Source organism: Hippichthys cyanospilos, chromosome 9 (genome assembly GCF_059441005.1).
Source record: "Hippichthys cyanospilos isolate Australia breed blue-spotted pipefish chromosome 9, RoL_Hcya_1.0, whole genome shotgun sequence".
NCBI lineage: Eukaryota > Metazoa > Chordata > Actinopteri > Syngnathiformes > Syngnathidae > Hippichthys > Hippichthys cyanospilos.
The window spans coordinates 14816430-14841638 of record NC_142377.1 but is presented as its reverse complement, the minus strand read 5'-3'; the positions used below and the strand labels follow the sequence as shown (position 1 = coordinate 14841638).

Below are 25209 nucleotides of genomic sequence, written 5' to 3'. Positions count from 1 at the left end.
TGGCCCAGCTGCAAAATCAATGAATGACATCATGCCGAGGTACAGATCCTCGTTTCAGTGTTCGTAAAGTCAACACAAAGGCTACGTGAATGCGTAGGATTTCTTTAGGAGTCAACAAAACGCACATGAATGTGACAGGTGCCTCGAAGCAAAGCACCTAAAAAACTAAAGCATCAGCATAATTCGATATGTGAAATGTGTTATAGTTTATGTGAATTCCACAATGACAACATCAGCTGGAGCCTATTTGGATTTGATCCAGGCAAAGTTCAGCGTCACACCCTGAATGGAACAAGCTCTTCATAACACTGGAGCGCTTGGAGGATGGTGATGATGTCACCGGTAAATCGCAAAGCCGCGGTCATCTGCAACTCTTTTACGTTGGGCGACACCCTCAATGCAGAGCTGATTTTGCAGAACTGGAAAAAGAACACGTGAAGCCATGCCCCAGTTTAAAATTAGCTTCAAGAGGAGAATTACCTCAGAATAAAATCTATGTGGAACCTCTACTTGAAACATGGCAGTCTGATTAATACTGCGTTTTGGAAGAGGAATTGAGAATCTTAATTCACCTTTTTTAATCCATCTATGGGGGTAATGACATCACAGTTGCTCAAGGCTCAGGTAACAACCAATCACAGCTCAGCTTACAAATGCCACATAACCAAACTCAGAAAACAGGTAAGCAGTGAGGAACTGTGATGTCATTTTCAGGTGATGGTTAATGACAAAATGGCCGCCCGCAAAGCTGGATGAAAACAGATGGATTTTATGGCTTAATTCATCATCCACAATGACATATCAATCAAAATGTCATGTTTAGAATAGTGGAGGCATATAGAACGTATTTTTTAGGGTCCGACCTGAAATTGTCAGCTCCTTGGCCGATTACGTTGGACCACAATCATTATTATTTATTTAATGTATCCTATTTTTCCTTTTTCCCCTTCTTTTTTCCTGCCCATTTTTCTTCTTAGGTTTGTAGGACCGTAACTGGCCCGTTTAATCGACCCGCCGATTAATCGTCGCCTTAATATTATTGTAAAGAAAACCCTTGGCTGACTTCCCCTTTGAACACTTTTCTCTACAAGTTATCAAAGTGTAAAACAGGCTACCGACACAGAAGGATGAGCATGTGTGTGGTCTCCATCGAAGGCATGTTGTGTGTCCGCAGATGTCAGAGCACTTTGTTGTTTCACTTGACTACTGTTGCTGATATGCACAGTCAACCATCAAACCAACCCTCATTTGCGGCTCTTCACTCAAGCAATGAATCCAACACTTTCGCATGGTGTTCCCCGTAGCTCGCAGCAAACACATCCGACGTCAAAGTGATTTCAGCGTAGGGGTCCGAGATAAGCTCATTAGATCAAGGATCACACATGCCGCACTGTCAACGAGACCAGCGCTAGAGGTGGAGGACTATAGCTTAACCATGAATAAGCAGGCATCCATCAATGCGCGTTGCCTTCCAGCTTCAGCATAACAGTTCAAAACGTGTATAATCGTAATCACGTGGATTTAGCTGTTGAGGGTTGTCAGGCCTGTCCAGGATACGTTAAGATTTCTGGGTGCAAACGTGGGCAACATATTACTCAAGGCAATAAATGGCAATTTGTCCTCACTCCTCAGACCTGGCTTATAACTTTGTCTGTAAAGACGAGATGGGATTCAAATGATGATTATGAATGGTGCTAAGCTCACAACTGTCAATTTTTAAAGTGTTTAAGTGTTTGCATTTCTCTGAGGTGTCAGAGACGTGTCAAACGGCTGAAATGATTAATGGAACGAGAATTTAAATAATGGAAATAGTGAATTGAAGGATATGTAAAAAGAGGACTAAATATATTTAAACTTTGCTATTGAGAGAATGTAATTTTGAGGATTTGGACAATTTTTGCATTTTTAAATGATTAAAGGGGAAGTCAGCCCAAAATGTTTATTTTACAATATGTTCCTCTTGTCTAAAGACAATATTATAGTTAATATTGAGCTGTGACTGGTTGTTACCTGAACCTTGAGTAGGGCATGTCGTTTTTAGAATATCTTTTTTTTGTGCTTTAACAATATCTGTTTATCAGTGTGTTTAATCAAAAAATATCACAATTATAGATTAATTTGCTAATGAATTAGTAAACAATTGATCATTACGCCTCTAAACACAATAAATGGTCTCTTTCAACATTTTTGGATCATTTCAGAGCAAAAGATTTTAAACGTCATCATTTAACAAACATACTGAACCAGGAACAATCTAAAGCTTCTGACATGATGATAATGATATTGTAGTCGAGCAGTCCGGTCAAAAAGGGGGGATGGGCGCATGCTTGTTGCCACTGGTAACGTACAGTAGAGGGTCTAACATCATCTTTGGCAATGGGGGAGGGGAGATTCACGTGCCACGTGCACACTCATCAGACCCAACAACCATCAACAGTCTATTCTGGTCCCGCATCTCTTCACATTAACGTACACGCAGGCGTATACAGCACGGCTTGCGGTCGGCACACAGAGTCCGCTCCAGTCTCGCAGACCCGATGTGTCACACGACATCGCATCCACATCAGCATCGGTTCCAAGACTAGAGGGAAAGGGGCAGCGGGAACAACAGGGCCTCTGATACCAGCCAAGCTGAGGCCCGGCGGCAAAAATACTCACATGCAACAGGACATCAGCCACAAATCTATTAAATGGAATGCTTTTCCTCTGTTACGCATTGACTGATTGGATACATGTGACTATGTTGACTCGAGTGGGTCAAAACAAATCTAGTCAAAATAAAAAGGCGGCATTTGAATCTGGCCTAAAATATAAATGGAGTATATGCGCATATTACTTTATTGTTCTATCATAAATACAGCTCATTGTATGTCCAACAGTTGGATGGATAATCCCTGCATTTTTAATCTGTCAGTATTTGTAATCTGACTCAGCAGAACAAGATGGGCAGTGACCTATTTTTATTTATTTATTAATGTATTTTTACAAACGTCAGGTGGATGTAGATTGCTATCCGTACGCACAAAGACACACAAATGGGTCAGGAGCACAATGTGAAAGCATGATATAGATTTGGGGTTTTTTTTCAGATCAAACGGGTTTTAGAGCAAATCATATATCAAAATTTATTTCAGGGAGAGTAAATGTCATAATAATAATAATAATAATAATAATGTGAAAGCACTTTTTTTCAGATCAAACGGGTTTCAAAGTAAATCTTGGATCAAAATTAATTTTAGAGAGAGTACATTTAATAATAAGAAGCATGAATGATTTTTTTTGGGGGGGGGGTAATATGTTTTCTTTACTACAGTGGAATACTCATATGCTTTCATTTGGTTCCAGTGGATTGACCTTTTCACAGAATTATTTATTTTTTTACAGTGTGTAATTTTTGCTGTAATGTTGTGATTTTTGTTTGTTTTTTGTGTGTTTTTATTGTTTCTGAGTGCAGAGCGAAACAATGTTTTTCATCAAAAGCACATATTGAAGAGTTATTAGTTTTTTGCATTCACACACACACACACACACACATACGCACAGTGCACTCTCATTTATAATTACACACTTTGATCCTCCACCCACAAGTTCAGACTGCGCACACGTCAAAATATCCCCTTCTCGGAATTCCAAGTAGGGAGGCAACCATAGCAACCGTTCATTGACCCAAATCACCATAGCAACAGGCATCAGCATTACTCACGCTTTTTTTTTACTGACCAATTTCCTTCTTTGTCTGATATGATTGCATTTCAGCATCTCCCCGCCATAGAAAAATGTATCCGCATGTTCAGAATATGCAGTAATAGGATACTTATGATGGGTACATTTGGTACATTGCTTCCTCCTTTTTATTAGTCCTTGCTGGAGGATCACTCATCTGTTGGCTGATTGCTATGTTTGCTGATATTGAACATGATGTGAGCAGGTGCTTTTTAGAGGTGGGAAATTAACAAGATCTTGTCTCATTTCTTTGCTCTGCCATCATGGACGTCGTTAAACTGCTAAAACACACTCACGCAAATTAGTCTGGTTAAACTGCATCTTTAATACTGAGCACTTGTTTTCTAAAACACACCTTACAATTCTACCGCATCTACTGATGCAGAGTGTGCGAGTCCGTGTTCAAGATGACAAAGAAACAGAACAGGAAACTCATTTGTGCATTTAATTGGACGATTTGTGAGGTCAGTGCACAATCGCCACACCATTAAAGAGCACACAAACAAGCTCAGTCTCCCTCAAAAGAGCCTTCAATAAAGAATCCTCACATTTGGAACACACCCCCGCCCTAACACGCTCCCTTTTTACACCGATAGCGCGTTAAGGCAAACACTGCTATCTTATACCAGGCTTACAAAGATGCCTTCACTGCTCCCCCTGGCACCCAAGCCCTCCTCCGTACACACAACAAGCATCACACTCTTTCTGTGAAAAAACATTTACGAGCTGTTCCGACAACTGAGGAAGATACTTGTGTCATGTGATTTTAATACAAGTCACGTGGATCAACTAAATGATGGCCTTAATTCACTCATACATTAGAGCTATATTGCTTATCCTCATTAAAAAAAAAAAAAACAACTATTCACTCTAACATTCACATCTATGAAGAATTGTGTGTCTTCAGTTAACTCAACACGCATGTTCTTGGAAAAACAGAACACATACAAGGAGCACAAGCAGGCCAGATTTTGAGCTCACAACCTCAGAATTAACATTGATTTTCACCCTGCCAGTGCTGCAAAGTCATATGACCCAAATGTGGTCAAATATGGGGCTAAGACAAAACATTCTATAGCAGTGGTGGTCAAACAAAGGGCCTGGGGAGCATTTGTGGCCTGACGTCCATTTTAGTGGGCTGTGGCATATACTAAAAATGGCATCTGCTAAAGTTGTTTTATATGCTTGAGAGATTTTCTGAATATGCAAAGATTCGCATGATATTTACAAAAAATTAGTCACATTTCATAACTGTGGTAAATAAAGTGTATGAAATTATTATATTATTATAGCCCTTCAAATATTGGTCCAAAAAAAAAAAAAAAACAAATGGCCAATATTCACCAATTACTTTGAACAATTTCCAGCAGTTTATACAAGTAACACATGTTATTATTCATCAAACATAAATCTATACAGTAACCTTATATCATTAAACATATATAAGGAAATTTGTTGACGAAATCATTCTGCGGACCTGTCATTCAAAATAAAGCAAATCTTTTTTTCAACCAATGATTAGGCAGGCAATGCAAGGAAGTCATGCAAAGAAATGACCACCTAAAGTCACAGTTTGATTTAAAAGAAGTCATAAAATACATAGTGCAACATAAAAATGTGTAAAATATGACATCCATTCAACTATTATACAAACACTAATTTATGTCCTTAATTAATGCACCACAAAATGCATTCCATTTTTAAGACACATCACAGAAAGGTACCGGTAATGGCAACAAGCTAAAAGTGATGACAACCACAGAATGGAAAGGGTATGCCTGCCACTAAATGATGAGAGTACCACAATGAAAATAACATTATATAGTTCAACTAGCATTTAGAGGAATAAAAGAGGGTTTGATGAAAGTTGGAAGAAAAATCAGTCATGTTAAACGTTTTTTTTCACCATTCAATGCAATAAATCCTTTTATTCACCATTTCCTTAGCAGCATTAAATTCTCACACTTTCAATGGTATTCTCACGGGTGCGCACATATATCAGTTTTAAGGAAAGCAATGAAATGCTCAAAGACTTTTCCACCAACAACTTTTTTGTCTGCCTGCTATATTTTATGTTACCACACTATTTGTTCAGTCATTACATGTTCTTAAAAATGTAGAATTACATGACCTGATCTGTCAGATAAAAAAGAATTTGAAATGTAGTTTCACTCTAATGACATTTGATACTAAGGCACTAATGTAAACATATAAACTGTCATTGGGTATTTCACGAACGCTTTTATTGATGCAGTGACATGAGCGAACAAAGAATGACCGCAAACTGTGTAAGTGAGATGATGGTTCCTCTGCTATTCCCCGCTGCACTTTCTCTGAACTCAATGCATGTATAAATATTTCTGGCGAGGAAGATCGGGATGTGGAAACGTCATTATATCATTCCAGAGAACAAGTCAGCAGGAAGCGTGTTGGAAGGCCTCAGAGCGTGAAACGGGCAGAAAAGATCATTCTCAAACACATCCAGACGGCATCGCGGGCCAGGTGACACTTCTGTTTGTCGGAAAGTGAAACATTAGTTGGCTCTTCAGTGCCAAGACAGGAGGGCGGAGATGAAACCAAGGAAAAGTCTGACGTGACTTCCATTATCTGCGCTGTCAACATGTGAGAGCCCAAAAGACACCAGGGAGTCATGAAATGACACTAAAAATGATCTGTACAACAAAACTCGCCAAAATGCATTCAAGCATGCGTCCTTCACCTCCAGATGCTTCCCAAATGTGTGCTAACTGAAAAATACAGTCTGTTTATGTAAAATAACAACATCAATATGGTTGAAATAGGATACTGGGAAACGTACATGTCATTGTAATGTTATTCCAACATCCCCTGCTTTCAAAAGCCTTATTATTGGTGGACCAGCCAGGACTCGAAATTATGAAACATATCCTGTAACAGGTTATAAGGCATCATCCACATCATAAAGCTAACTAAGAAAATACCAGGATGTGCGACAAAAGATGCCTCCTTTGAAGAATTTAAATTCAACATAGTCTGTTTATCTGAAAGTCATTCCAGCTCATAGAGGATCATCCACGTCATTTGCTGAATATAAAAATAACAAGATGTGCAAAAGGTGCCTACTTTGAAGAATATAAATTCTAAGAGTTGTTGAAGGGTGTTTCAAAACTTTCGATTGGTACTGCATAGCACCCATGTTGTTAGTCTAATGATTAGCACAGGAAAATGAATCCCAACTAGTGATTGCCCCAAACATATAGTCAATTATTTCTTTCGAATGTAGTCAATTGTGTGGAATTTTCCTGATTTACTTGTCGTTATTTTAAGTTCAACTAAAGTTAAGCTAACAGTGGTCTTCAGTTTCCAGGCAAAACAAGTAGTCAGTGGCAACCAAACCGAAAGTTAGAGATTTTATTTTCACTTCTAATTATCATTTGGCTTGTACAGTCAATGTAGTTGATTGGCCAAAGCTGCATTGCCTAAAGTCTTTCAGTCTGTTGTCCTATTTTACAGCTCCCCCCCCTTTTTTTTGAGCACAGCATCGCATCTCATGTTTAATGCAAATCCATCTATTTTCTATACCACTTGTTTGTATTGACTAAGCGAGAAGCAGGGTACACTCTGTTCTGCTTGCTGCTCAAACACAAAGAACATAAACTATACACTAATAACTACACCTCCACATAGGGGCAATTTACAGTCTTCAATGGTGCTAAAATGTTTTTTTTTTTTAATCAGAAGTTCAAATTGCCCAACACAGATTCAAACTTGGATCTGTTTGACTCTGTAGAAGACATGCTAACATTTACTCATTGTGCTGCCATCTACTTTGTAACATTAAGTATGCATTCTTAAAATAAAATGCTAACTGTCTTTTTGCATTCTTCGATCATACAAAAGTTTTAACAGCAATACTGCAATTGACTGACAACCACTGCTTGTTGTACCTCACTTCTCGTCCAAAGTTCTCCGGGTTAACAGATCATCAATAAAAATGGTCAATATGCATTGATACAAATAAAGATTTGCCTCTTGATAGAATGGTCATTTTCTCCAAAGACATTTTGTCAAATTCCCATTGCTAGTTCCAACCAGACTTGATGTCACAGCTGTGGCTCAGGCGGAGCAGAAACTTGAACCACAACGAGCACAAGAGCTTGATCATGTTGGGTCACGCTACACTCACGCTCCAAGAGGAATGTGAATTTCCATCCTGTTAAACGACTGCCCACATCTCTGTATGTAGAAAAGCTGAAAAACGAATGATGACTACGACTGATAGAGCAGCGTCAAAGCATCGGAATGACGGCAAGACCCTTTTGCATTTTGGTGCATTTGGGAAATTCTCTTTCTCAGCGGGTGAGCTGTGTGACCACCTGCCAAATTTTTGTTTACATTTGAGTGAGATATGTCTCCATGTAACAGGAGCCCAAAATAAAAAAGACGGAAAAAAGATGGGTGGAAGGCTCCTTTACATACTTAGTCTATCTGTACTACCCATTATATCAATAATTAAGCATCATTAATGTGCTTAAGTATTTGGAGCAAAAGGCAGTTCTCTACTTGACATCAGGCATCAAAGGTGCTGCTGATTCAGCTCCAGCAGTTGGCAGTCAAAGAAGAACCGCATGACATCAGCTAAGGCAAGTTGAGATTCATCCTTGTAGACCACGGAATATGGGATGCCCCCAGGCAGCATTATTATGTAGAATATAAGATTTAAAAAGTTACATCTTCCTCTGATATAAGGTTTAACTCTCCTGTTATGTTGTGGGTCAATTTTACTCATTCCAATGTTACAGTAAATGTTGAATGTATATTTTATTTATTTGTTTTTGTGACAAGATGTTTGCTTCATTGATTTTGTATAACCAACAATAAAATGATAAAAATTGGACATGCTGAGATATGGCACACGTTGCCAGTGTTAATTTGTGGCTCGCTTTTATTGCTGTGTATAAATCAGCTGTTTGGTAGCGGTGCTCGAGTGCTCTATATAGGCTGGCGCTATAGACATAAATGACTGCACTCATTGATGCTCACGCATCAACTCAGTTGCTGTTCCTACCAGTCACTTTTTTAATAAACCGGTCTGACTCAAATTTGATTTGTTTTTTTCTTTAAGTCAGCATATTTGTCTCATAGACCAAAATTTGGACTGTGGAAAGATGGAGGAGAAGGAGGAAAGTAGTGTGCTTCTAAGCACAGCTGAAATTTAAGGAAGAAATATGCTTATAACTATAAATATATAAACCTTAGTCATTCATAATTAAGTGAAAATGTGTTATTTGATCTTCTGAGTTTGTACAGATTTTTCATCAAGCAAGAATGTTGCATCCCTAGTTTCAATACTCGTGCACGTAATACACAAAACGCAGTCTAATTGTGTACAGAACTTGAGAAAATGCACTTGAACACCGGCCAAATGTCAAAGCCCCACCTCTTTAACCTTCACTGAGCTCCCTGCGGCCACTGAGCATCAGCACAAATGCACATTGAAGCAGGAGGCATGAGAATCGAAGAGGAAGAAGACCCCCTGTGGCGTTATACTGGAAGCTCCCGTTCCCAGCAATAATTCACTTCTGTGCTCTTAGCGTCCATCCCGCCCACAGCCAGCTGACGGCCTCTTATCGCAAAAGACTGTGGGCTGTGTTTGGCTGGGATGGAACTTTACCGGAAGACAAACAAGCCCAGATATAGAACGTGAAATCAAGTGAGTAGGCTGTAGTGACATTTCAAGCTTTTGTAATCAATAATTGCTTTTTTTTCCCAACAAAATGGGAAATAAACAAGAAGCTGAAGTACTGGTCACATCATTAGGTACACCTTCATATTACAGTATAATTAATGAATACTTGCGCTGTATTAAAAAAGAGTCTTTGATGAAAATGATATGCTCATAATTAAACTAACCTTTTGCGGATTTAATTTAAAAATGTATGTTTTTTTTCCAGAATGTAGAGACCAGGTTCCTCTGTATTTTTATTTTTCGATTAAATTGGTTTCTTGGTGCCACACAAACTGTTCACACCACACAGTGTTGACGCCAAATTGATGACTAAGCCATCTTTGTATTACACCCCCACATGCCTTGAGCAGAAAAGCCAGAAAGAGAAATCAGAATCCCGACAGCAGCACAGGCTTGCCTGCACATAAAAAGAAAACTAAAACGTCACAGTTGTCAGTTGAATAACTGAGTGGTAGTGATCAAGTGCGGGAGTTTGGATTCAAGCCACCGCTGCAAAGCATCTGTTCATACTCATGTTGCAACATACAGGAAGTACAACATTCCCATTCGACACAACTGTCTATAGGGACAATAAAAGGAAAATCCTAATCCCATTTAACTGCGAAAACCTCAAAACATGCTTGTATCACACGTTAATTGAAAAGTTGATGACAAGGAAATCCACTTACAAGAGGGCACAGTTTCTGTTTTGTAGTGTAGAGATGACTGCTAATTAGATTTTTTTAAAAAAGGGCTTTTCACTTATTCATTCATGTCTGTTCCAAAATTCCAGCCAAAATTAAGCTCAGTTTTGAGTGCGTCATATGACTTGCTAGTGCTTTCAGCAAAACGTGAATGAAATTGAGAGCAACGGCTTCAATGGATGGTTTATCCATGAAGCGGAAATGACGCATATCCTCTAACATTAAAACACCTCTTTTTGATGAATACATATTTCAGGGGTCACCTGCAAAATGTCTCACTGATAGTTCAATAAAACATTCACTACATAGCTAACTCCTTATCTTGAGTGTGTTGTGAGGAAGGAAATGGATTCTGAAAATGGAAAAGCGGCCACACAGAACGGCTGCGCGTAGATCTTACAAAGCACACAAATCTCATCTGACATAAACATTTACACTGAAAGAGCAGTTCGCATTGCCTTGTTGAATGGAGGAGGTTCCATTTGGGTTGGTCCGGTTTGCCAATTCATCCAGAGCAAAGTACCTCCCATGACATTACGGATAAGGTTAGGAGTCGTTTAAAAGAGTGCTTCTCAACCTTGATTCAATGATGCACCCCGTTAAATACTTTTTTTTAAACTTGACGAAATAAAAGCATGGAGAATTTTTGCAAAGTGCAATCCGTTGGAATATTTACTAGCGTGCTAATTCGCTCTTAATTTGAAAAGAAAAATATACTGTTCCTGTCACTACATTTCAAAGCATTAAATTAGATTTGCTTATACTTAAACATAAAACCCTGTTAAAATTTCATGTACCCCCTGAAGTGCCTTCAACAACCCCTGGGGGTACGTCGATTTGAGAAATGCTTGTTAAGAAGATCATTTTACAGCTCAAGACAAAGAACAGATTTTAACGTCTAGTAAAGAACTTTTGTATATTTTTGTTTCAGACTGCCTTTACTATTAATGAAGCCAGCATAAAAATGAGGACACCTCGTACAAGAAATTCAAGTAATCCATAAAATATGTATATATGTAGCTGATGTTCAGCCTCAAAGGTGTTTTATGGTGTTGAGGTCAGGTCTCTTAAGGTCAGGTCTCTTCTCCACCAGACCACCCATAAGCCAAGCGTTTATGGCCATGTGACAGAAATAGTCATTCCATTTTTGCAGACCATTTTTAACAGCAAAACCAAAAAACAACCAAAGTAACCTAATATTATTATAAAAACCAGGAGATTATAGGTCATGTAACGTATGAATCAGCTTGCACTGGGCATCGATCTGGACAACATTTTCAAATCATGTTTGCCCTCAAAGCCCTGAAAATCCTCTGTCTTGGCCGCTCTCTTCGCCGTCTGTTCTTGTTTAGACGCAGGGGATCAGCTGTTCTAACAGATGACACTATGTCACCATAAATGAACCAACAACATTCCAACTACTCCTTTTAATCGCGGCAAACGACACGTGGTGGAAACAAAAAAATTCTCTTGTTGGACAGAGCAAGTTGGCACATGGAGCTTCCCAAAAGAAAGGAAGGAACTTCTCGAAAAGCACTAGGGCTGCATTAACTGAGAATATAACCTGTGGCTACAAACCATTTATAGTGACTTTTAGGTGTTTGAATTTTAATCAGTCGGGGGTATTAAAGCAAGAAAATGCGCTTGTCAGGAAAAAGCAGAAAAAGAAGAATAGAGCAACAACAGCAGAAAGTTACTGACCTCATAGTAGCTAACAGGCAACTTACTCGTGGCATATTGCTGATGCGCCATCTTTAAATGAATTTAAGGGCACGATTACTAGTGTAATGTACATATAACATTATGTACGTGTGAACTAAATGGTAGTTAGTGTTTGTTGGCGTTAAATGGTGATGGTAAAATGTGACTATTCTTCTACAAGTTGATGCAATTGCTTTTACAGCTGTGAGATACAAGAAGTGTAACAACACAACAACCACTTAAGTTACAGTCGCAGCTCTTGCTTTTTGATCCAAAGTCAACATTCAGTTGCTGTGAATTTTGTACTTGTTTCAGACATGAATCTTAATCTCCTTCTGCTGCAGGCCAGAATCTCTCCTGCAAACAACTTTCTCGTTGATCCAGCTACATCTGGCTGGTCCGATGGGATATGCACACATTCACTTATTGGGTTTGCCGCCATGACTCTGCATGGACATACCAATGCAACAGTATCATACTTGCTTCCTGCACTCAAGACAAACTGTCCATTATTGATGAGTGACTGGCTTCAGCTGTTCTGATTTTCCCTCTTGGATCAAATTGGCAATCCGTCCAACAAATGGAATGAAGCCCCATAAGAAAAAATGCATGTGTGCGACATTGCGGGGGGTTGACGAGAGAGTTATGGACCCAAGAATGTGTGGGACTGCTGACGCGGCATATGGGAATGTTTTCGTTTTCTTACGAAGAATTCCGCTGAGATGGGAGGCAAAGATGCAAAGTGGAGAATGCAGCCAAAGCAAAAGGGAGAGACAAGAAAATCCATCCTGAGAGCAAAATCAGTGCTTGTATTGTTTAGTAGATTGAATTGTAAATCACACGCGTGCTTTCGGCGCCAACGTGTTCTTGGATCGGGGCTGGTCCAAAGCATGATCAATGATGACACACCAAGGAGCCACCAGGAAATCAAAACCACTTTAGACAAGCAAGGGAGGAAAATGTTGACCAAGGATAATGTTAGTCAGTCTCCAAGAAAGCTTTGCTTTCACCACACAGCAGTCAACATGGGTGGAGGGAGAGAAACCAAATAGATTACCGAAAAAAAAGGAACAAAGAGCAATAAAAGTTTCAAACTGAACAGCAGAGCTCATCTCAATCGGATGAAATAAATTCCACATTAAGGAGATACCCTGTAGACCAGATGTGAGACTCCTTCGAGCCAGAGTAAATCTTGCAGTCTCAACTGGATACAAATCGCGCCCGACCCGCAATAAGACAGCTGTCTAAGTCATCTACATCAGCCGCATCCTCTAGCTGTCTCTAGTCACGTTTACCATTTGACAAGCTGAAATTCTGATCTTTTGAAGATTGTGAAATGAGAGGTATCTAAACAACCTAAAAAAAAATTTTGATTTAATTATTGATTGGCTGTTGATTGATCAACTCATCGTTGCACCTCGAGTGTCCAAGGGCTACCCTATCTGTCACCAAGCTGTTTGTAAAATGAGATAGCCTTTCATCTTCCCTACCCTGCAATAGAGAACTGGTATTAAAAAAAAAAAAATCAATGAATGGAATTTCAAGAAGAACAATTATCACAACATCTTCACAACAGATGATTCAGGGTTTGAATTTCATTTTCTTAGAGAATCTGTATTTGTGAAATGATGTCTATATATACCATTTGATATGGAAATATAAATGTCATAGTGTATATGTTCCAGTCACATCTGGACCATCCTGTTAACAAACCACCAAAGTAGAGCCCTGACTTTTGACAAAGGCTGACTGAAATTTGGATCAACACAACAGTTGATCATGATACACACAATCAACTTGGCTTCCAAATGTGTACACAAATTTCCAAGTTAAAAGCTTCTTCACTTCTTTTTACAATGCCTCTATTAGGCCACATCAGCCCCACTCCACGTGTTCACTTGCCGAGAGACACGTAGATAATCTAATCAAACCCTATGAGTAAGTATTTGTGATGATTCACATCCTTTCCCCAATTTGCATCACAGCGAGAAGTTGAGGAGGGTAAAAGTCAGAAAACACAAAAGCATCTGTGTGAGGTATGCAAAGGAAGATGACCAAAGAATGAGAGATTCATTCTCTCTCTTCTATTGAGACAAATTTGGTTGTCCTTTTTCAGACAAGGAGAATTAAATGACGCCAGATGATTGCCAAATTGAGAGCAGACAAGCATTCACTTCTATCACATTAAAAGACAATGACGCTTCCTCATCAAACAACACACAAACGCGCATGTGTTTGAGACAGTGACGTGGGTTTTTCACTGAAATTCTCCAGGAAAGCCTATACAGTACTTTATATAAATTCAAGTTGACCACAAACAAAAAAGAAAATGAAAACAAACAAGAAGTCGATAAGCTCGCTTTCTGGCACAGAACTCTCCCTTCAATTTAAATTGAGTACAATTGGAGTGTACTGTGTATTCTGCAGTGAGCTTGACTCATCTTAACCTTTCACACCAGGAAATGGACCACATTTTCAAATATATCACCTATATGACCTAGGTTGCACTTTAAAGTGTGAAAAACAAACACATGCTTCTCGCTTTCCTCAGCATTCAACATGTGTTCATGTGTGTAAAGTCCTGAGAGGGTTTATTCATGCATTGCCTAACGTGTGACAGTCAGCGGCTGAGGCCTGGCCAACACAGATACATTCCACATATAACACTCAGAACGGTGCCTGCCATTTAACGACTTCCTGGGAAGCGAGATCTCTACGGTGAATTTGGGACTTTTTTTCTCACTTGAACCAGAAAATGAAAGCCATCGAAGGGTAATAGTGAAGGAGGAAAGTTCATTTGAGGTATGAGTAATTAGAGTACAACGAATTAACCTTGTAAATCAAGGTATCAGTGTGGACTTTAGAGTGCGACGTCAATTAGTACTGATGCGGATGAGCCACGGATGGCCGCTGGAAATGACCGGCAAGTCAACATTTTCCTCTTCGACTCAAATCATCACAGGATATTGTTGTGAAGAAAGACAAATGTTTGCACGTTTTACCCGACTACCTAGCATTATATAAATTGTGAAGTAATTTTAATGAACTAAAGTGAATCTAAAGTTAATCACCTAAGCAGCATATCGCCACCTTTATCATTACTTCGCCGTACTAGCACGAAGAGAGTTTGCAAAGCTCGACACTCGTTTGCTAGCTTAACACTAGCTAGAATTGCATGGGCAATAGTTGGATTTTAAAGTTGTTTAAAAGAGAAAATAAAACACCTTGGCTGCTACTGTTGTTCAGTGTGCGGGGTGATGATGATTAAATAAAGTGATTTTAACGTCAAATTAAATAAAAAAGAATGTCTTTTTATAGATTGGTGTGGCTATGTTAGCGCATTGCCCATTATTGGTCCACTACGAATATGTTTCTGAGAAATATGCATGATGGCTTGATAAAAGTTTAGATAGATTGACAGGTTTTCGGCAAAGTACTCCAATTCAAATGGATTTGGTGGTTAAATGTTAAAAGCAGTTGTTGATTTGGGGTACAAGTACAGGGCTTAGTGGATGTCTATGCAAATTCCAAAACAAAAATAACTAATCTCTTCTTGAAAGTCAACTGGTGGGTGTGAAGGTGGCAGAGTGTGTGAGTGCTCCTGTTGTGTCAACTATCTACTTGATTTAATCAGCGAGCGTGGTTGCCGATAATCCTATTTCATATATGGCTTCTACACTAAATCCCCCCCGCAGCAACACGTGAAGCTGAGTGGCAGGAAAGCTGCTTCACTGTGAATTCAGCGGAAATGTCCACGTGCTGGAATGATGTCAAGCTACTGTATGTCCCACAGGCATGCAAAGACTATGCATGTAAGAAAATGTGGTCAGCCCACGCATAGCACGTGGATTTATGCAACAGTATATTCAGGCATGCTTCATTTAAAGCAATGTTGTTCTGGTGTCAAATATAAGAGACACGGTTGAAATCTTTGTCCATCTATTCTCTATAGCCTACTGAACTGACCCTCAGTCAATAATAGCCACAGTATATGTTAACTTTAAATTGATACTTCTTGCTCAATTGTGAATAATTATATAAGTCATTTACACCACCTAAGTAACAAAAGTTGAAACAGGACAAATGAACTGAGCCTAGCATTATCTTATCAGTATATTGATATTGTATCAGATCAATATTGGTATCAGACAGTACTTTAGGCTGGGAGTCAAGCGAGAAAAACGATAAAAAACCAAGAAGCCATGTCAAAAGTATTTTGTTATTATTATTGCTAATGTTATGTTCTATAAAATGGACTGTTCCACCGCGTGAAATACAGAATAAAAGTGAATATTACACTGCAAAGAAAACAAACGATTTTTCAAACTCAGATTTTGGCACATTGTTTCTCTATGTACGAACAAAAAAAAAAAAAACCCACAAACAATGGAGTCCCGTTCTATCGGCCTGCGCCAAAATAAATTGATATGATGTCATAATTGCTTGACAGGTGTGAAAAAACCAAATACATACCTTCTCTGTATAAATATCATCAAGGTTATTTTATTTCTTGTCCTCACATGAGGGGAACTAGTCTATAACCCTCTAATCTACATAAAGGTAATTTCGATTATTCTTGCCAATGATACAATTGCAACAAATCAACAGCTTTTTTTCAGAATAAAGATCTGCCATTGAAATGTAAGGAGAAAAAGCACGTTTGGTAGGGAGGCTAAGTAGGGGTTTGAGTTTTTCATTTATATGTTTGAAAATGACTTCATTACCATCTTAGCGTTTAGTTCAACGACTTTCAGTCGAATTCAGTCGGCTTATGGAAGAGTAAAACAATCTCACAAATGTGTAAATCAGACACTTATATAACCATGAGAGTGCGTATGCCTGAGAGGATGTCAGAAGAAACGGCGAGACTCCCGCTGCCCTCCGCTGTGTCACAACATCTCCGCAAGTCTTTGAACTCGCTGGAGTGTTTCATGCTCCTGACATGACAGACAGCCTTTATGCACTTGGGAGGGGGCTTCTACCTTTACATACCCAGCTAGAGACACACTCTTGATGTGATCTTGTGGGAGGCCTTCTTGATTTTTTTTTTTTTACAAGCACTTATAGCACTAAAAGGTTAAGACGGTTCCAGGGTTTGATTGCTAGTTCAAAAGTTAGCACATTAGGAACAGATGACATGGCTCCACAACGGGAACAGGACAATGTGGACTACTCTACTAGCTATTTACTGCTGCAGAAAGAGAAAATGGAAAACAATTAAGCCCCCCCCGCCTCATATACTTTTTTTTGTTGCAAAAACAGTTGCCACTCTTCCGGGAAGGCTTTCAACAGGAGTTTGGACTGTTTCTATGGATTTTTTTTTCCATCCAGTCCTAATAGTAGAACATTTGTGAGGTCAGCTCTTGTAGGCCCTCAATCTTTTTCGACCATACCAGATTCCATCCAAACTTGTTACACAATAAATTTGAGAAAATAAGGGGTTGAAGTCAACCTTGAGATGATCATTTTGCTGATTTAAGACTTGTCAATGAAGTGATGTGGCAGAAAATTAACCATTCGCTTTATCACCCGTTATTTTAAAATGTTAAGCACATTTGACTTGAATAAACAGCAAAAAAGGAACCTTTTATTTCCCTTATGGTATTGGTGGAAAAGGGTTTTGGGAAGAAAAAAAAACAATAGAACAATAGAAGTGTGTTCAATCCATTGACAGCTAATCAAAAAATACATGTAAATAGACTCTGATTTAGGTTAGAACTGCAATGATTAATCAACAACTTATTGGTTATTGAATTCATTGATAAGCATTTCAGATAAACAATTAATCTCAGTTGTTTTATGTAGTTACCGATATAGGCAAAATAAGTATCTTTGTTTTCAATCCAAAATTAAATTACTTTTGAAAAAATGATCAACTAATTTGCCTTTTTTTTCTGACAGTTTTTTTAAGTTTTTCATTTTCTGCACTGCCACTTAGACAGAATGGATTATATAGAATGAATGAATTGATTATTGAACTAAGCCTTAGTTGCAGCCCAAATTATGTTGCACCTGAAGGCAGACTCATCAAACAGTCGCATTAGACAAACAATCAGTTTATGTTTGTGCTTTTTTTGTCATGTGAGTTTGAAGCCGCGACGTGCTCTACTCAGCGCACTAGGATTTAGTCGGGTCACGCGAATGACTCAAAAGATAGAGCCCAAAAACAAATGTCCACTACAATGGACACAAATGAATAGGCTGCCTATCAGGAGGATATAGAATGTCTTTGGACATGTATGGGAGCTCAACTCCGCATATGATAGTCTCTTATTGAGAGCAAAAACTAGTTAAGACTGAAGCAACAGTGCCCCTGCTGGTTTTAGCCTTGCAGTGCTTTTATTTTCATTAATCAAAATTCAATCTAGCTCAGATTAGGCAAAAAAAAAAAAAAACTGAGAACTGAGCGCAAAGCACTATCAGATCAACCCACAAATACAATGTGATCCTGAAAGCAACTTAAGTATAAATAAATTGCTTGACCTTGCTATACCTTCAAAAGAAATGCTACATCTCTGTGTTGCAAATCCATGGAGATTATGGCCAAAAGCAACAGTTGCTTGATTTGTTGTATTTGCCAGATTTATGGGGCAAGCAATTTAGAGAAATGCTGAATTCTTAAGCGGAGCTGTGCATTGTCAAATCATCTTTAACATAAGCCATGCATGTACATACAATACACTATGAATGGTATAGGATAATTCTAGGTCAACAATGTTGGGCTCTTCCTGTTTGTGCCGCTGGTTGGGAATGAGTCAACTTAATGTGAGTGGTCTGGAATCCTTCTTAATGTTTGCTGATGTCTATTTTCAGCGAGGTTCGAAGGGTCAACGGGGGATTTGAAAGTGGGCTTTCTCCGAAATACTTTCAAGCGGCAAAGACAACGAACGCCAAAAGCCAACTTTATTCTTCCGTCACTTCATCACGTTACACTTTCCAGACTCCGACTCATCTCCATCCTATCACTTAGGACGGATGCATTTTCATTTTTCAGGCACCGTACAGCATTATCTCAGACCGGTGAAGAGATGATATGCAGGATTAAAAGCCGTAATGCAGGAAGTAGCATTGCGCCAAAGCAAAAATATCCAGAGCATCAAGAGGACACTTTCATATGCTAATAAATAGACGAGAGATTTTAAAGTCATGTCGGGAGGCCAAATCTGAGGTGGCAACGCAGCACTTTGGAGATCTCTTATGTATTGCATGGAGCCTCTTTACTGAGTTAATCATATTAGATATATCTATAAAATTAGATATATCTATAAAATTGACTTGGCTCAGAGGGACGCCACATTGTTTTTTAGTACTGATGCAATTTTCACACTTCTGTAAAAAAGAAGAAAAAGTAGAAAAATAAATTGAACAAAAAAGGAAGAAAACGAAAAAGAAAATGTTTGATACATTGTTCTCTCCCCCTCCAAATATTATTTTAATTTAAATGGGGTTGACCACAGACCCAGAACATATTGTGTTCTGTCTTTGAGGATTTACTGTCTCTATCAGTAATTTTACAATTTAAGTCCGCATCTCTGATCTTTGTTACAAAATGATTCAAGATCAGCGTCATCAACCAACGATGGAGGCTTACTTCCACAATCTGGCATTCACCATCAAAAAGATCAAAATAAATCAGTGTCCTAAAAGAACCACATTTACAATAGCAATTGAAGCGCATGGCAAAATTCATAAATTTCGATGCAATCATAAGAAACAAAACGTACCGTATTTCAATAAGCCAATGGTTAAAAATAAGACAATGTTGCTCCTTCTTTTTTTTACACTTTCAGCCTTTTGCCACCAACTGCTGGATTTTTAGACAAATACACTCAGACAGATTGTGACCGCTCATCCCTTTTTTCTTTGCAAGTAACCATAGCAACCACCCTAGACGAGGCAAAAGGAACCCTTGGGGGAACAACACCACGTCATCTTCCACGCCCGCTCCGCTTTGAGGAACACAAGAAAAGCCGTCTGCGCAAGAATACCCTTCTGTGCATTTACTTGTTCCAATGATCCTATCGCTATTTAGTAGCATTCAACTTGAATATGTGGATTAGCGACCCGAAACCCAACCAAATGAAGTGATGATATTATCAGCCATCAAGCAGGTTGAACAACATTCAACTGCAGATATGAAGGTGAAGAATGAAATGCTATTGCTTAGGAATTTAGCTTTAGGGAAATTAGCTTGTAAAAGTGCAAGCCCTTTTTAATACAGTATATGTTATGAATAAGTGAACCACGCAACTGGGCAAAGAGGAAGCAGACTGGTGTGTGTTGTTTTTTTTGTTTTTTTTTTTACTGGACAGCTGTGTACACGCTGACCTGCGATAAATATTACTGGAGGCCATTTTTCATATTTACAAGACACAGTTCAGACTTGAAGCTCGGCATATGGGTTTTGTTATGGCAGAATGTCTGTCAACAGTGAAACTAGTCCTACATAAAGCTCCAGTTCTGTGAAAAATAAAATCAATAAGAAAACATTGACATTTGTACACAGAATTATGGTGAATGTTTTATGGCGTGTCCCGGTGCAATTGTTTTTATTTTATTTGTTGTCAGAAACCAACAGATATTATCAGTGGACCACCTGTCATCTTCAATTCTTCATCTGCTTTTTTTCCCTTTACAATGTTATCAAGCAAACATGAAGAAAACACAAGAATATTGTATGCATATTTTGACCCAAAATACAATGCAATCAATACGATTATTGTTAAATTACATGCAATTACAATTAGTGTCCCCAACAGTTTGGGGATATTTATAGTGTGTATATTTATACACACTCTAATTCATATTCAAAAATTAAATTTAAATGTGGCGAAGATTGTATTAAAGAGTGTTGATGGCTGCAATTAACGATTCTTTTAATAGTCAATTAAGCAGTTGATTATTTTGTCAATTCATATAGAGGTTCTTAAATCGGAGTTGCGGGGCAAGTATCCCTGGTGGTGAGTGAAGGAATGTTTAATATTTCTTTTCAAATTGAGAGCACATTAAATGGAACACAAAAAAAACTTACTGCTAAACTGTGTGATAGTGACTCCTTCGAAAAACGCTGAATGCGTATATTTTGCTATGCTTTTTTACGGATGATGACAATATGTCATTGAAAAAAGGTTCAACAACAGAACTTATTTGTAATTGACAGCGCAACAAATGTGCTTGTTTATTGAGTTATTTACTGGATTGGTCAGTAACATGTAAAAATGATTAGTAAAAATATTGATCATTGCTTTCCAACATTAAACCTGACATTTGTAAATGTCTTACAATAATAATTCGTCTGCTTTCAAAGAGGTTTTAAAAAATCCGAGGATATTTATACTCAAGGTGGAAATCCTGAGGATTGTAACAGTTATAGGTCTCCTAACAACTTTTTTTTTTTTTAATTATTCATTGATTAATCTGAATAGCGATTTTTTTGTAATGAATTGATTAATTGTTGTAACTTATGAATTGTGCAAATATTTTTTTTTTAAACTGAGCTGGTGGGAAAATAAGGTTTGGGCTGCTCTGATTTGATCATTAAGCTGGGAAAATTTGAAAAAACAAAACAAAAAAACAAAAAAAACAAGACTTGCCAGTCTGAATGCTTTAAATTGGGAAAGTTCTATTCAAAAGAAAGAAAAAGAGGTCTCGTAGCATATCAATATTTTTGGGCCGAATTTTGGGGCAGATACAAAAATAGCTTGTCACTAATGTTATTAGATGATCAGATTACCTACCGCAATCAACAACCTTAACATGAAACCGTTAGCAACAGAAAATCTCACTAAAGAAACCAAAAGCTGCCCGATGGATAAAAGCAGAAACAATGAGCCTTCCTAGAAGGAATCAGATGACAAGAACCGCACTGAGCAGGTGCACCAGCGTTATCTCCACCCTGTTGTGGTGAATGAACACAGCAGGTGAGCGCTGCGCAAAGAGCTTGCTAAAACCCAGGAAGAGAATGAACAAAGCCTTGTGTGTTACAGATGCTCCGAATACCTCAAACACTCGTCCACGCACCCTCAGTCATGCAAAAACACACAAGAAGTTGCACAAGTTAAGACCTGCTGGGAGTGGGCGTGAGGACGTGGGAGAACAATCAGCAATGACTCTCATGCTGCTTTTCGAAAATGACACAACCGTGAAGCCGGCCGCTCCAATAAGGCCCGACTTGAAAAAATTCCGACCTGCTTCAGTCACCGTCAGTGACGAAGAAAGTCCTTTTGAATCGCGTGAGCCCGACCTGATGCATTTTTATGGTTCCAACGTGTTGAAAGATGATTTGAAAAACCTGAATGCACATATTTGTTCAAGTAATGATGGAATGAATTTCATTCAAGGCAGCTGATGGGTAAATTCAGCAAAGGTCAAATAAAAACAACCGTGAACAGTGAAATGAGATCAATATAAAAGGATACTTAACTTATTTTTATCTATAAAAGGTTTTGTCTATAATTACATTTTTCAAGCACAATTAGTAACGTTAAAAACACATTTAACCACCTGCTGTCGACTGAAAACGTGGGGTGTCCTAATATAACCGTTTCACTTTCGATACGATATCAATTGTAGCCTACCGTACTGCCCGATACCATTATCAATCTGTTGCAATATGATATCAACAGGTATGATAAATACTTGTATTTATTTTTTGGACAGCCGTGGGAGGAGACTTAATCAATCATACTATGCAAACAAAGAACATGTAAGCAAAAGTAGGTATGAGAAAATACCATTTATTCCGAACATTCGGGTCACATAAATGCGAGCTCAAAAATAAGAATGCACTGCACATAATTGAAATAAAGACAAAATCAAGTTCAGATTAAGAAATATTGGCAGTCTGAGCTCTTGACCAAAATAATATGATACTGTTTGACACAATAATGGCCGCAGCTAGCTTGCAGCTCCAGGTCGTTGCTAGCTTAACGCTACTGCTCGCCGCCAGCTTGTTGCTAGCTTTTGGTCCCTACCAGCTTGTCAGTCCTGTTCACTGCGAATGTGACGCTAACGCTGCTAGCTTGCCGCCTTTAGTGGTTGCCGGCTGGCCATTTCTGTTCACTGCCAACGCAACGGTCCTGGTCACTGGTTACTTTCAGCTCCAGCTCATCGCTAGCTTGACGCTCCTGGTCGCCGCTAGCTTGACGCACCTGCTTGTCTCTTTTAAACTCTCCGTTTTCAAGGTATATTCTATTTTTACCCAAAATGCCGCAAATCGGACCACTGACTGATATTCATGTTGGATCTGGACACCCCTACTGAAAATGACTCAACATGTACTCAGGAGTGGAAAATAACCAATCACGGCTCACTTTGCAAAGGTCACATGACTCAACCCAAAAAACAATTGAGCTGTGATTGGACGTTACCCAGGCCTTGAGCATGTGATGACATTTTCACTCAAAAATGCGTCTTTTGTTTTTAGGGATACATTTTGCATGAAAAATAAAATATCTATCAAATATAGGTGAAATGTGAGCTTTTAACTTAAAAACGCTAAATATAAACAGGTGTATGGTATAGGCCACAAGTTCCAGTTCCGCGCATCAAAGTGGCATTGAAAAATGCTTGGATGTACCGTATGTTAGCCAATCAGAGTTGCAACCACACTTTGTAGTCTGCCACAGCTATTTGCAAGTATCCATTACAAGTTGCCCGTAAATGACAGAGCAGCCATAACCGATGTTACACCATGACCTCATTTCTAACCAATAACACTACATTCTGGCCCTGAAGTGTTTGTCGGAATTTTCCAAATAGCGTTCCGCATAGGATAGCATGTGTGTCATGTGTTGCTTAAACGCAGGCCTTTTCTCGGCCTCTTCCCGTGACCTTTTGTCCTCACCATCCATCAGTCTGCCGTTAGCGCCTTCACTCCATCCTCTGATTGAGGTCGTCATACAGCAGGACACGCAAAGAGAAGCAGCGCCGTAAAACTACTTGTTTCCACTAATTTGCATGTGAAGCTCGCAAGGCGGGCGGCTGGCACGTGGATGGAGTGCGGCCACGCCGCCCTCCCCCCTGTGGGCACACAAGGGGGCCAAACATCTGGATGCATGCCCGGCAAACACGCGCTGTTCTCCGCGGAGAGCATTCTCACCTCCCTGCTGATTGCTTGGCCAGCTAGGACACTAATGCAGCTGCAAGGACATTCACTATACTTTCATGCCGAGGCACGAAACGGCCTTCTCCGTCTCTCTCTCTTTCTCTCTCTCTCTCGCTCTCACACACTCACACACACACACGCGCACTCTCACAAAGGCCACATAAATGAATGATCTAAACAAGCGCTATCAATTAATTAAGCCACTACATCAGCACTCTCACTAGTAAATGGCTCCTGGCTGGACTGAGCATTTTTTTAAACTAAACCCACGTTACTGTAAAACACATTTGGTAAATTCCATGCAAAATTCCACGCATGCATTTTTACTCAAGTGGATACCGCATCCCCCTCTGAATGACATTTGGGAATGCATGATTTATTCACCCTGTTGATGCAAGCGCAGTCCCTCGGAAAAAAAAAATCATGCGTAAAAGAAGGCGTGCCGTTTAGCGCAGAGGGCTTACCTGAACCGGGGCGAATCCTTGATACATTCTTCAAAGTCCACCGTCATTTTTGCGTCTTCGTCGTGTATCTCCGCCTCAATGAGCCAGTGTCATCGCCCGTGGCGTCTTGTCTCTAAGAACCGAGGGGATGGATGGATGGATGGACGGTGGCTGGTCGTGTCCCTTACGCGCGGCAATTTCTCCTCCCAGCGGCACCGCGACACCAAAAAGGCGAGCAGCAGTGTGCGCGGTGACTGAATTACTACAAGCACAGAGGAGGAGGAGGAAAGCAGGAGGGAGGAGTGAGCGTTAGAGAAGCGGGCGGGAAGAGGAGAGCGCCGACTAGCGGCGGCCTTTGGGTAATGCTCTAGGTAAACAGAGTCAATAGAATCCTCTCATAGAATTATTGCGGGATGCCTTTATTGTCATTGTACAGCCGGTATAAAACGTAATTTGACGTTTTGAAGAGCTGGCAAGAGCGCCGCCATCTTGTAACCCTTAACAGGGTTCCCTCGTTTATCACGGGGACTACATTTCTCCAAATATCTGCAGTAACTGAAACTGAAATTTAGGTTTGCTTTTGATCCCGTTTTTCTTCAGGTAGTTATTAAGTTATCATAAATGAAAACCCACAAAAAATAGTTTGAATATGTGTGCATGGAAGCTGCAAAACCAAAACAGCGACGTAGCAGGGGAACAGTACAATAGGTCACATGCAAGTAACAGAGCAAACATTTATCATAATTTTTTAAACAATAATTGAAAAATAGAACAGACACATCAAATGAAACTGTAACAATATCACATACGCAAACCAGTAAAGCC

At 39.2% G+C, this 25209-nt stretch overlaps 1 protein-coding gene across 4 annotated transcripts in view; it reads right to left on the bottom strand.

The window, feature by feature from the left end:
• acap3b (ArfGAP with coiled-coil, ankyrin repeat and PH domains 3b) overlaps positions 1–24636 on the bottom strand; it is a 53728-nt gene extending 29092 nt beyond the window's left edge. For all 4 annotated transcript variants that reach the window (XM_088423320.1, XM_088423321.1, XM_088423322.1 and 1 more), the window contains exon 1: positions 24406–24636. In XM_088423320.1, the coding sequence (XP_088279446.1) occupies positions 24406–24452 (47 nt within the window). In that variant the 5' untranslated portion in view covers positions 24453–24636. The remainder of the gene's footprint in view (positions 1–24405) is intronic.
• Positions 24637–25209: the final 573 nt, after the last annotated feature.